We start from the raw sequence: 14,594 nt of genomic DNA on the forward strand, positions 1-14,594 counted from the left end.
TCATAGAAGTCCCCCCTCATGCGTACTTGGGGCGGCCAGGGTCTGTTCTTCGTGATGCAGGCAGGCAACCCTAGTTGGCGATATACCCCCCTTCCCCCCATGGCTTCTTGCCCGCATCCCCCCCAGACCACCTTGAGAGGCTTGTATACATGATGTATTGGTAACTTTGCATCAGCTCTAGCTAGTCTGTTGAGCATGAGCACTCTGTTGTAATCAGTTTTTTTTGAGTAATATAATCAGCCACATTTTACTTGAAAAAAAATATCATAGGAGTCCCCGGCTTGCTGCAGGGTGACAAAGTGTTCCAATAGGGATTGCAAATGCTGTAATTCAGCATTAAATGCAGATGCTTGCTAAATTTCATAAACTGTAGACAAAGCTCGTGCATTACTCCAAAAGATTGCTCATGTAGCAAACCCCTCAGATAGAGTGTTTGCCAAAGGAAACTATCAACTGCAGCATGTATTCCAAGAACTGATCATGCAAGAGGAAGGACTAATTGAATCTCAAGGGCATACACCCTAGCTGGACCTTGAAGGTATTCATGAGGTGATGAATCATTTCCAAGATCAAAGAAAAATGGTCAAAGAGGATGTGTTCTCTCTCCACCCACATATTAAGCACAGCCGGAAGGAAAGAATCACTCTCACAAATGTACATCCTGTCCAATCTAACCCAAGTTCAAGCATGTTGAAGAGAACAAAAGGTGAACTTTGGCTCTGAAGGATAGAGCCAGGACCACATGTCTTGCTTTAGTGATGAGGCTGTCAAAGCATCCCATGTCTGCCATTCGGGACCATCCCTGTCCTCAGCTACTTCCATAGATCATGCCAACCAGTCTGTGATAAGTCATGCATAAACCCTACAATGAATTTGACTCAAGCTGGTATACAGCTACATTTGTTATTTTACAGTCAATAAATGTATTATGGTAACCACATATCAGCGCCGCAAAGCCCACAGAATGTCTCCTGGTTTGTTTCTCTCGAGAAGACCAGGATCATGCAGTAATCTACTCTAAAAGAAAACGCATTTATCTGTTTTGATTATACCTCTAAGCATTAATAAGATTCTGCCTCGAACATCTTGCAGTCCACATGCTTCATGGCTGGTCAAACTTGGCAGTAATAGTACAAGACTCAAAGGTAATAAGTGCAATGCCACAGCTACTTTGAATGGATAGTAGACCTGCAATGGCAAAAGAATTTGCAATAAGCATCGTATTATTTAAGAATTATACTACCTCCATAACTATAACTGCAACAGCAACATACCAAATATCCATATAACAAACTCAAGGAAAGGAAGTATCATGTCTAAAGTACATCATATTTTTCCACAATCTGCACTAAATAAACATTCAAAGAAATTGGAAAAACACTCTCCAAGGTGTTCTATAATGCATCGAAAAAACAAATCACATAAGTTATTCACCCATTAGAGATTCCTCTATTGCAAAGAAGACCCAAAGGACTAGTAAAGACTCCACTCTGTGTGCTATACCAAAAGAGTAAAGCTGGCCACTTTAAGGACAGCATCCTCATACAAGAGATGAATTAAAGAGGGGGGAGGGAAAAGTCTGAAAGCAAGAATAATAAGTTGTATATAATTGAATTGTTGCTGCCCTAGCAAGGAAGAAAGCTGTAGTTAAGAAGGATAAAGAGAGGCTTCTAATCTTCCTCTCAAAGAGTTAAATAGGACCAAGCTAGGGCTGAAATGATCACTTTCCATACTAATGTTGGGTATTTCACTCACGCCTCACTTACGCCTACGCTCACATCGGAGTGTCGGTGATCAGGACACTGGGGCACTTTTTACTCTCGGTAGGAGAGGTTTTTTCCCCCAGACTTATGGTATTATTTCGTATGTGCTTATGACACACACTTATGGGCACTTACCGTGTTCGGGTGTGAACACCCCCCCTACAACCCTAAGGTTTAAGGGTTGTACCTTGTACTTTCAGCTTTGCACTCTTTCAGTCTATTGCATTGGGCGTCGTGCTTCACTCTCTATTGTCTACTGCTTTCTGTGCTGAGCTTCGATCTTGCCGTCCTCTCTCACATTTGGTATCAGAGCATTGGTTCTTCTCTGCTCTGCTCAGCTCAGATTCAGCTCAGCTTTGCTCAACCTTTGAGAGCTTCTGCTCAGGTCTCAAGTTCTTGCTCTGCGCCCAGCCAGCTTTGTCAGGCTGCGTCAGACAGCCCATCAGTTTCCTCCACGCTGCCTGTTCTTGAGAGAGCAACCCGCCAGTCTGCTGTACGTCAGCTGGCTGCCAGGTCCATCAGCAATAACCAGCGCCAGAAGCGCTGCCTGCAATGCTCATGTGCCAGCCTAGAAGCCCGCCAGCCTACCTGTACCTGCAGCTACACCCCTGACCAGCGAACCTGCCTGACGCCTCCTATTCGCCCGTCGACTGCGCCCTTGTGCCGTTCGTCACGATAGCCAACGTCCGCCTCAGTCGCCACAGTCGCCAGCTCTCCTTTGCACCGCCCGACAGCAGCTTTGTCAACTGCGACGCCTCAGACGTCCGATCCCTGTGCCGCCACGCCAACTCGCCTGCGACGTCAGCAACATTATCTACTCCCACGCCCGCCTGTCGTCAGCAACAATTCGTCGTTTCCAAGGTAAGTTTAAAAAAAATTTTATACCTTCTCTCTACCAGAATTAATTTTTGGAAGAGAGGGTTCCCACTGCACAGGCACAGAATTCAAAATACGTGTCAAGAACACGGTCGATGCAAATTTCTAAGCACATTCATCAAAAAGGTTGGAGCTTTTATGTTTTCTGGGAACATTGGCATACGCACTGCAGTTACAGTCACTGACAGACTGTTTTGTCAAACCCGAGGCAAGGAAATTTTAGGGATTTTGCTGGTACAGTGTTGCTGAACACTGATTGCATGTTGGGCTGTGTGCATAACAAACACTTTTGACAGAGTGCAACTCTGTACACTAATTGCATAAAGTTATTTCCTGCAATTTCTGGAAATTTTCAGATTTCCAATGAAGTTCTGCTTCAACATTGCTCTTTGCATTTTTTTTTTGGTAATTGAAAAATCATGGCAAATCAGGGAGGAGATGTTTTCACCTATGTATCCAAGGAGGACAGATTGCATGGAAATAACTATTCACTTTGGTCCTTCATGATGAAGAATGTACTTGTGGCCAAAAATCTTTGGGATTATGTCAATGGAGAAGAATCTCGACCTGGAGTTGTGGCTCCAGCTACTCCCCCTCCAGGAGGACGTGCACCACGGGCACCTCAACCTGCTCCACTTCAGCCATTTGCCCAAAGAGCAGCAGCTTAAAAAGCATGGGATACAAGCACAGGCTTTGTCGCTGATTGCATTGGCAGTTCAGCGGTCAATCATCCCCCATATTCATTCAACAGCTTCTTCACGAGAAGCTTGGCTAACTTTGGAGCAAATGTTTGCAGGCAAGAATAAGGCTCGCATCTCTTTCTTAAAGAAAGAGCTGGAGACATTGAAAATAGATGAAGGTGATTCTATTCAGGATCACTTGAACAAAATTCAAGACTTGCGAGAGCGGCTCATGAATGTTGATAAGTACTATGCGGATGCACAGATGATATCTACCACTTTGAACTCATTACCTCCTTCGTACTTGGCTTTTCATATGGCCTTAAGCCTCACCATGAGGATTGTCGCGCAGCCAATCACTTTTCTTCAGTTAGTCAGTTTGCTTCTAGAGGAGGAGCAAACACGGAGGAATAGTGGTGTGGATGCTATAGCCTCTGAGTAGGCTTTTATGGCTAGACAGAAGGGCAAAGGCAGCCAAGTGAAAAATGCTCCGCAGAGTTTTGGGACTTCTAGCACATCACAGGCAAACAAAAAACAAGGGGGCACGCAAGCCAAAAAGGGCAAACGCCATTATTGCAAGAAGCCGGGCCACTACATCACTAAGTGCAGAAAGCGCATTGTCAAAGAGAAGAACAAGGAGTCAGGAATGTCTGTTTCTGATGCTCCTTCCACTGCTACTGAGTTCGCGTCCTTTGTTGAATGGACTATTGTTTTTACACATGCAGTTATAACACCTCTTAGGCAGATCGAGCATTCAGCTGTACTGAAGATGCAGGCACTTGGTTTTTTGACAGTGGTGCTTCTAGGCATATTACATCTCGCAGAGATTTATTTGCATTTGTTCATGCAGCTCCAGTTGGCAAGTCTGTACACTGTGCCAACAATGCATCATACCCTGTCAGAGGTATTGGGGAGATTGTGCTTACAGCCATTGATGGCTCTATTCTCCGCCTACAGGATGCTTTATTTGTACCAGGCACAAAGAATAATTTGCTTTCTATCTCTTCTTTGGCACGTTGTGGAATACAGATCACATTTGATGATGACCGATGCATGGTGAGAGACAAAGACTTTGGTCTTGACATGCACTTTATGTCATGGATTATACGAGTTGGATGCTCTTTCAGTTGATCAGTCAGCGTATTTGACATCCACTCTTACTCTTACTATGATACAGGCAGAGTTATGACATGCTAGGATGGGGCATGTGAACTTTGGCAGCTTGATGCTCTTACAACATACGCAGATGCTAGATGGATAACCTCTATTAGAGAGACCTCCTGAGCACTTCTGCGAAGGATGTATTTTGGAAAAAATGTATCATTTTTCATTTCCACGTGATGTTGCTTTTAGAGCAACAGCCAGTTTGCAATTAGTACATTCAGATATATGTGGATCAATGCAAACAAAATCATTGAGAGGATGTTACTATTTTGTGACTTTTATTGATGACTTTACTCGATTTTGCTGGGTCTACTCTTTGGTCAAAAAGTTAGAAGTGTATGATGCATTCTTGGCTTTTATTGCACTTGTTGAAAACCAGTCTGATTGTAACATTAAGACTCTCTATTTGGACCGAGGGGGGGAATAGATGTCCTCTATGCTGAATTCCTTTTTGAAGCAGAAGGACATTGTCCATCAGTACACTACTGCTTATACTCCACAGCAAAATGGGGTTGCAGAGAGAAAGAATCCGTCACTCATGGAGATGGCTAGATGTATTCTAAAGGCAAAGAGCTTGCCTCATAGTTTCTGGATGGAAGCCACCATGTGTGCTTGCCATGTTTTGAACAGATGCCCCACCAAAGCATTGAAGAAAATTACACCTTTTGAGGCTTGGAACAGCTAGAAACCTTCTCTTGGACACTTTCATACCTCTGGGTGCCTTGCATATGCACATATTCCAAAGGTACTCAGAAAAAAGTTGGATAACAAGGCTAATAAATGTATTTTTATGGGATAAAACAGTGAGAGCAAAGGCTACAGACTCTATGATCCTATTTCGAAAAAGGTGTTTGTCAGTAGGGATGTACTATTTGATGAAAAATCAGAATTGTCCCTAGCTGGTTTAGATACATATCAGGCTGCCCATGATGTATTTGAAGGGCTGCTGCCCATTACATTTGGTGATTCAGCTGGAGTTTCAGCAAGTGAACTCAATGTTCAGCCAGCTACTCCTTTGGAAAATGCATAAAATCAGCCATTGACTGATCTGAATATTCAGCAAAGTGCTGAAACTGAAATTCAGAAAGAGATTATGCACAGTTAGAAGGCAAGACAAATGCCTAGATGGTATTTACAGACTATGAAAGATAGTCATCTGGATGCACCCATGGCTGGTCGTACTAGAAGGCAAGCTCATATACATGATACTGAACATACCATGGAGTTTGTTGTGGCAGCAAGCACCCTTGATGAAGAAGAGCCTGAATGTTTTGAAGATGCACAACAGAGTGTGCATTGGATAGCAGCAATGAAAGCTGAATTGGATTCTATCACTAAGAATCAAACATGGGATTTGGTGTCTTTGCCATTTGGGAAGAAAGCCATTGAAACAAAATGGGTCTACAAGCTGAAACGGAATGCAGATGGATCCATTGATAAATACAAGGCAAGGCTTGTAGCCAAAGGCTATGCACAGAAGAAAGGCATAGACTATGAGAAGACATTTACTCCTACTTCCCATATGACGACCATCAGGTCTATGGTTGCTTTGGCTGCTCATTATGAATGGACTGTGCATCAATTGGATATTAAAACTGCATTTTTACAAGGGGAACTTCATGAGGAAGTATATGTACAATAGCCCATTGGTTTTCCAGTTAAGGGCTTGAAACACTTGGTCTGCAAGCTAAAAAAAAGTATTGTATGGTTTGAAACAAGCTCCTAGAGCTTGGTATGCAAAGATAGATGCTTTCTTGCTTAGCCAAGGGTTCATAAACAGCTCATCTGAGTCTACCCTTTACATATGTAAAGGGGGGGGATCCATGCTGATCATTTGTCTTTATGTTGATGATCTCTTGCTTACAGGGATACATGCTGATTAGATTTCAACATTTAAACAAAATTTGCAGCAAACTTTTGACATGTCAGACTTGGGGTCTTTGCATTATTACTTGGGCATTCAATTTATACATGATGCTAGAGGTATTGGGTTACCACAGTCAAGATACATTGGTAAACTTCTTGAGAAGTTTGGCTTACAAGATTGCAAGCTAGTTTGTACACCAATGGAACCTGGACTTAAACTGTCATTACATGATGACAATGATTTGTTTGATATACACACATATGCTCTAGCAATTGGATGTTCTATTTACTTATGCAACACTAGGCCAGACATACAGTTTGCAATTTCAGCCCTGAGCATATCAGCCACGCATGTCACATTGGCAAGCTGTTAAGCGTGTCTTCCATTATTTACAGGGTACTAGATCTCTTGGATTGTTTTATGCCAAGGGGGGAACACTGCAGTTACATACTTACAGTGATTCTGATTGGGCTGGTGATTATGATTCACGTCACTCCACTAGTGGCAATTGTTTCTTTCTTAGCTCATCTTGCATATCTTGGCTTACCAAGAAACAATCCACTGCTGCCACATCGTCATGTGAAGCTGAATACAAGGCAGCTTTCACTACCACAATTGAATGTGTATGGATTAGACGATTGCTTGCTGATCTCGATGTATCTGTTACGGAGCCTACTCCTTTGTTCACTGACAGTCAGAGTGCCATTGCAATGGCACGGAACCCGGTGTTTCATGCATGCACGAAACACATTGAGATCCATTATCACTTTGTCAAAGAGAGGCTACATGCAAGTGATATCAACCTTGTCTATTGTCCTACCACCAGTAATGTGGCAGACATCTTCACCAAAGCTCTTCCTCGTGACAAATTTGAAGCATTTCGCTATGCTTTAAATCTGATCTCCTTTGGTGGTGGATGATCCTTGTACTCTTGATCACTCTTCACTCCAGGGGGGTTTGTTGGGTATTTCACTCACGCCTCACTTACGCCTATGCTCACATCGGCACTTTTTAGTCTCAGTAGGAGAGGTTTTTCCCCCATACTTATGGTATTATTTCGTATATGCTTATGATACACACTTACGGGCACTTACCGTGTTCGGATGTCAACACCCCCCTACAACCCTAAGGTTTAAGGGTTGTACCTTGTACTTTCAGACTCTTTCAGTCTATTGCATTGGGTGTCGTGCTTCACTCTCTACTGTCTACTGCTTTCTATTGTGAGCTTCGATCCTGCCGTCCTCTCTCACAATTAATAGATAGGGGGATACCCAAAGGCCTCCCCATCGATCGAGAGAGAGAGAGTGTGTGTGTGTGTGTGTGTGTCTGTGTGTGTGTGTGTGTGTGTGAGAGAGAGAGAGAGAGAAATACTAAAGACAAAAACAAATAGTAAATGAAATCAGCACTTTTTTATAACCATAAAAGCAATTTCATTCCATTACATTTCTCAACAATTTTGACACAACAATTGTTAGGAATTTTTGCACAATAGAAAGAACAAACTTATGAACTTGCTTAAGGTGGAAAGGAGATGCCTGTTACTTACAAGATGGAAGGGAGATGCTGGTTTCAAAAAACACCTACTGCAGTAGCAAACTTCTCAAGGTCAATGGCATGGCTACATCTCTCAATCCAAATGGACCAAGCAATGATATTAGCAACCAGCTTCAATCAATGACAATAGCCCAAAGTCCATGTGCATGTGAGTAGTTTGAAGTGACAATCCTCCTCACTTACTAGCCAATAATAAGAAAAATATGGCTCTCTAAAAATCCACATATCCACATGCTAAGCCTTTGGTCATGACCCAAGCTATTGCCCCCCAAGTCGCTACCATAGTCTCTGATGTGCCATGAAAGATGGTCATGATAGCTCCCCACACCACTTGAAGCCTTTGACAATCCCATAGGCTGTCTTTTTGGGTCTACAATAACTCTTTGCATCTCACATGTTCCGCGCCATCTATCAACTATCAAACTCCTATGAGTTACAAGCCATAGGAAGAGAGAAATCTTCATGGGCCTAAAGTTGTGATCCAATATCCTCAAAAACTCTACCAAGGTGTCAAAAGTGGGTGCAATGATGGAAGCATAGAAGATTGTTGTAATAGACTACATAACACGAGAATAGAGAAAAGAGAGAAAAAAAGAATAGAGGAACACTGCAAGAAGAACTCGAAGATACGCTTGGGAAATAGAATCCGTATACCAAACACAAGATAGTTGTATATAACAATGAGTTACTGACTATGTGGGTACTAGCACTAGCTTCCTCTCTCCAACAGAACCTGCACAGAGAATATGCAAGTGAATGATCACAAATTGAGGAGGGAGCAGCATATATAGGCATAAATTAATGTCATCAAATAAACAAGCCAACCAACATCATCATGCAGTCAGCCATCAATAAATGGCTTAATCATCAGAATGATAACAACAAAAAATATGTAAAATAGCCTACAATGCCCAACCCACAAATAGACATGCCCAGACTCACTCATAAGCTAACAAGCCTACTAACACCCTCTCTTAGATCATGGGTGATCTAATACAATACAATGATACATGATAATGACTCATCATAGTTCATACAACAAAGACCACAAGAATAGGACCATGGATACCCACCACCAAGGTGCCTCGACGAGAAATTGATGTCAATGCCAATCATACCAAAGCCTAAAAATAGAGAAGAATCATAGCAACTCTCAATGTCTATCAAACAATGCCTCCGAGTAGCACATGTGACCATCCTACCACCAATGCCTCTGAGCATACATGATCATGGTTTTCAAACTACCAGAGTGCCCCCTCATGTGAGCTTTGACTAGTAGCCAATCCTACTTTCCATCAAGTAACAACCCATCATGAACCTGAAAGTCAATCCCAACACCAAGATTTCAAAACCTACCAAACTTTAATCGATGCTAAAGGGAAGTCTCTCTCTAGATCCTTTGCACCTGTATACCAGTATAGATGAGGCTCACCTACCCCACCTCACCACACCCTCACACTTTCTCTTTGGCAATGGAGACTCGTTAGAGATAACTACATCACTTGCTCCACAAAGCAATAGGAGCAGCGATCCCCTTTCCCTTCTTTGAAGAAGGCATCCCCTTCCGTACCTTGGCCTTCACCTTGCTTGGAGGATCCAAGTCAAAGTCAGAGAAGGATGAGGATGACGCATCGGAAGAGTATGTATCCTACTTCTTCTTCTTCTCCTTCTTCTTCCTCAAAGCTACTAACTCTTTACAATCCTTATGCAAATGTTCCTTCTTACCACAGTGATAGCATTGGGCCTTTGACTTCTTCTTCTTGTCACCCCTCTCTAAAGTTGCAAACGCCTCATCATGGCCACCATACCAACATGAAAGCCTCTCCCGCAATCTCAATGATGCTTCATGCTCAAGTAGCATCGAGGATATATGTGCAAAGCTCACTCGCATTTGGACCCACAAACTATTGGCTACTCCATCAAACTCAAGAGGGAGTGCATAGAGTACAATCCTAGCTAGATGAGCCTTTAGAAGTGTGAATTGCATGTGCTGAAGCTAACTATGTACTTGTGCAACACAAAGTAAGAATGGCTAGATAGTATCTTTGGGCTTAAACTTTATCTGCTAGAGCGGTCCATAGAGGGTCACTACACGCATAGTTGAGGGAGCCTCATACGATATCTAAAGTTTCTCCCACACCAGTGAGTTGTCCTACAGGAGGTGACCGCCAGTAGAAACGCTTTAGAGATGCATCAAAGAAGAGCAGAACAACACACGCATCATTAGAGTCCCATGTATGCACAACTTCCTCATGGTTGTCATAGTCTCAATCATCTAGAAGAAGAGTGGGAGGCTGAGGTCGCTCAATAGATCCAAAAAACAGAGAGTACAGCCAAACATGGCATAGACTGTACTATGGGAGTTCATACGCAGTGTAAAGAGGAGCTGATCAGAAAATGATTGCAAAAACTGAGAAAATCGGGGTAAGTACGGTCAGAAAACAATGTCCAAGGGCAGAAAACATTGTCACCCAACCTGCACAAGCATTAAACGTTGAAAATGCAGCAGCTGCAAGTCAGAATGCAGACAGACAAAGCATTAAATGCAGGCATCAGCATTAAAATAATGCAGAAAATCAAAAACGCAAGCAGCTGAGACTAAACGCAAGCAATAAAGGCTGAAAATCAGGCTGATTTGCATTAAGGATTAGACGTTGGGGCAGCAGCAAACTGTAGGAGGCTGAACAGCAGCAAGCAGGTGTGAGGCAGACTGTCCACAGCAGAAAACAGCACCTAGAGCCCAAACACGGACATCTGATACCATGTCAAAAGTGGCTGCAGGGATGGAAACATAGAAGACTGCTGTAATAGACTGCACAACACAAGAGAATAGAGAAAAGAGAGAACAGAAGAACAGATGAATACTGCAAAAAGAAATCAGAGATATGCTCAGGCAATGGAATCCATATACCAAACACGAAACAATTGCATGCAACAATGAGTTAGTGGCTGTGTGGGCACTAGCACCTGCTCACCGCTCCCCTTCTCAAATACAACTTGCACAAAGAATCTACGGGTGGAGGATGATGATACAAACTGAGGAGGAGGGAGTAGAATATATAGGCATAAAATAATGCCATCAAATAAACAAGTCAGCCAGCATCATAATGCAGTCTGCTAGCAATGAATGACCTGAATCATCACAATGATGACAATAAAAAATACCTAAAATAGCCTACAATGCCCGGCCCACAAAAAGACATGCCCAAACTCATTCATGAGCTGACTAATCTACTAACAGAAGGACCCTAAATTAACCTCCTTATACCACTGATGACAACTCGTTATTGGCTTTCCTCAAGTCCTACTCATCTGTATCCTCCTCCCCAATGTGGTGATATAGCCAAACAATGGCCACATCACATGGCATGTAAATGAATGGGTCTCTCAAGGTAATCAGGCATGATTCGTACAATATATTGTTAAGTTCATATATATTTAAGGTATGGAACGCACACAATAACTTTGCAAATAAAATACGTCATTTCGTACGCTCGTTAAAAATTACAAATAAAATCAACTATACTAATTACAAACATTACACATAGATAAAACAATGTGAAAAAAAAGTTTCGCAAGAAAAGAGAATTCTATTAATAACACCTCGAAGAAAAATTCCTGAGGTAAATACAACGTACAAGGAACTCTGTGAAGAGTAACTAGGTACATCAAACATACAACGGTTGTGTGAACAACCAATCTGGTGGGCTAAAGTGCCAAACCATCTGAGGGGTAGTATGAAAGAAGGTGTTTGAATCCCAAATCCGCAGGATAGCCTCTCTTTTCTTCCTCATCCTCTCAAAGCTACCCTACATCCTCTCCCATCTCCCACGGAGAGTATGGACTATCTCTGTCCAAATCGTCCATAAAGACTCCCCAGTGGGTATATCCTAAAGATCAATGACCTGGCTACATCTCACAGTCCATATGTACCAAGCTATAATACTAGAAACCATCTCCCATCTGTGACAATGTCCGTGAGTCCACTGTGTCTGTGAGTAGTTTGGGGTAGGGATCCTGCTTAGATGCTGTCCAATGATGAGAAAAGAAATGCTCCCCTGAGTGTCCTCATAGCCACAAGCCGGACCTCTATCTATGACCCAAGCTACAACCCCCCATGTCGCCACCATGGACTCTGTTGTACCATGGAATACTATCCTAAGAGCTCTCCTCCAAATCTCCTGGGCTCTAGGACAGTCCCATAGGTAATGTCTTTGTGTCTCCTCTGGCTCACCAAATCATGCACATGCCATTGGGTCCCTGCCATATCCAAGCCAACAACCAACTACTAAACTCCTATGGGCTAGAAGCCATAGAAAGAGGGATATCTTCCTAGGCCTGAAGCTGTCATGTAGCCACCTCCAAAAGTCATATAAAAACTCATCTGAGATTCCCTCTCTATGCCAATGAGGGGTGGCTGCAAGCTATGCTATAATCTTGCTCATCTGGATCCTCCGTCCCAATCTAGTGGTGTAGCCAAAAAAGGGAATCCCTCCACACCCACTCTCCCGAATCCCATTGAAGTCTCTGTAGAGGCCTCCTCTGATATGCCCAATATCTCCATCTATCTATAAGACAAGTGGTTGGATCTAGATCTATGTGCCATTTCCTTTCAAAGAGTGCCACTACTCTAATTCTCTGCCTAGAGCATCCCCACTGAGGGCTGTAAGGTCAAGATTCTCTCGTTGGAGGCGGCCATCCTCCCCAACTATGAAAGTGAATATTAAAGATAGAAAGTTCAAATATCATGAATTAGAAACTCTTACTATGCTACAAGAATTCAATCCCAAAGTGTCATGTTTTGTTTCAAAAATTGTCAACAAAAAAGGCACGCTTCAACTTCCATGTTAGGGGTAACATCTCCCTTTGAGCTTTGGCCATGCTTAAACCGCTTTGATTGGAGATGGGAGAGTATATTATTATCTCATTGGCTAGTACTTAAGAGATTTTGAGACATGGACCAAATTATTTACTCATATTGGACAAGTGAAGAAACAACCTACTCATGCTACTTGAGTAGGACTTCTGACAGAACTTGCAAGCCCATCGGTAACAATTTGATGTGTCTACAACCTTCTCCAAGTTTGTGGTGTGCAATTCAAAATCTTCATAAAGCGGCTTAGGTATTGTGGTAGAGAGAGAGTGACTAAAGGTAGGCATATAGATAGAGGTAGAGGTAGAAGGGAAGAGAAAGAGAAAGAGATGGAGGTTTGAGGTAGATGAAGGGGAGAAAGAGATGGAAGTTTGAGGTAGATGAAGGGGACGAAAACAAAGAAGAAAGAAGGAGAGGGAGAGGGAGAGGGGGTAAAGTATAGGTAGAGAGGAAGTAGTTGACCGTTGATTCAAGAAGTTACCTCTTTTTAAGGAGAGGGCGACAGAATGGGGAGAGGGAGTGGTGAAGTTAGATTAGAGAATCAACAAGCCAATAAGGAGAAGTATGATATCAAATGCAAGGAGACCCATTTTTTATAAGGAGGGTGAGGGTGTGTGTTGAGCAACAATTTCAGGCATTTGATCAGGCTGTTTGGGTCATTGTTTTATGTTAGACAAGAATATTGTACACAATCGTACAAAACATACTAGTACAGTTATATGGTACAGATCATACGATTCCATTCGGTATGGAATGGAATGCAACTAGGGGTTCCTTGCAAATCCACTCGCCTGGATCCTAGAGTAATCTCTCTAGGGGCCTTCTCTAATAGGCCCAATGTCTTCATCTATTGAGTAACCTCTATAGAGTGCTTCTCTAATAGGCCTAGTGTCTCCATCCATCGACCAAGCAAGCGATTGGGCCAGCCTCTCCTCTCACAGTGTGTCACTACTCTAATTCTCTATCTAGAGCAGCTTGTGAACTTTGCCTAATCCAAGTCCTCTCTTGAAGCCAGCGGTCATCCAACTTTGGTCCATGCTAGACACATTACCATGCAAAAGGTCAGTGTTAACTTTAAAAACACTTGACAAGACCAAACAAGAACCTCTTAAAGATGAAGGGTGTTCACCTTAAGTTTTCTTTTATAAGCTTGCATTATGTGAGGGGGTGAGAGGATCGAGGTACAGCTGAGAGTGCAGTAGACAGTGTGAGAGTGAGAGAGACAAAGTGAAGCACGACACCCAATCCAATAGACTGAAAGAGTGTGGAATGAAAGTACAAAGTACAACCCTTAAACCTTAGGGTTGTAGGGGGTGTTCACACTTGAACACGGTAAGTGCCCATAAGTGTGTAACATAAGCACATAGGCACATACGAAAATAAGACTATAAGTCTGGGGGAAAAAACCTCTCCTACCGAGAGTAAAAAGTGCCCCAATGTCCTACTGATCACCGACACTCCTATATGAGCATAGGCGTAAGTGAGATGTAAGTCAAATACCCAACAAACCCCCCTGGAGTGAAGAGTGATCAAGAGTACAAGGATCATCTGCCACCAAAGGATATCAAATTTAAAGCATCGCAAAATGCTTCAAATTTATCACGAGAAAGAGCTTTGGTGAAGACGTCTGCCACATTACTGGTGGTAGGACAATAGACAAGGCTGATATCACCTGCATGTAGCCTCTCTCTGACAAAGTGATAATGGATCTCAATGTGTTTCATGGGGGCATGAAACACTGGGTTCCATGCCACTGCAATGGCACTCTGACTGTCAGTAAACAAAGAAGTAGGCTCCGTAACAGATACATCCAAATC

The 14,594-nt window shown here is 42.8% G+C and overlaps 1 protein-coding gene across 1 annotated transcript in view; it reads right to left on the reverse strand.

Moving 5' to 3' along the window:
* Positions 1-14,594, reverse strand: part of LOC148010863 (Zn-dependent exopeptidases superfamily protein) — a 198,549-nt gene that overhangs the window by 88,718 nt on the left and 95,237 nt on the right. The window contains exon 10 of the mRNA XM_087671354.1: positions 1,053-1,188. Within this exon, the coding sequence (XP_087527480.1) occupies positions 1,053-1,188 (136 nt within the window). The remainder of the gene's footprint in view (positions 1-1,052; positions 1,189-14,594) is intronic.

Source organism: Lygodium microphyllum, chromosome 29 (assembly GCF_053477565.2).
Source record: "Lygodium microphyllum isolate KBCC chromosome 29, Lygodium_microphyllum_v1.1.10, whole genome shotgun sequence".
Classification (NCBI taxonomy): Eukaryota; Viridiplantae; Streptophyta; class Polypodiopsida; order Schizaeales; family Lygodiaceae; genus Lygodium; species Lygodium microphyllum.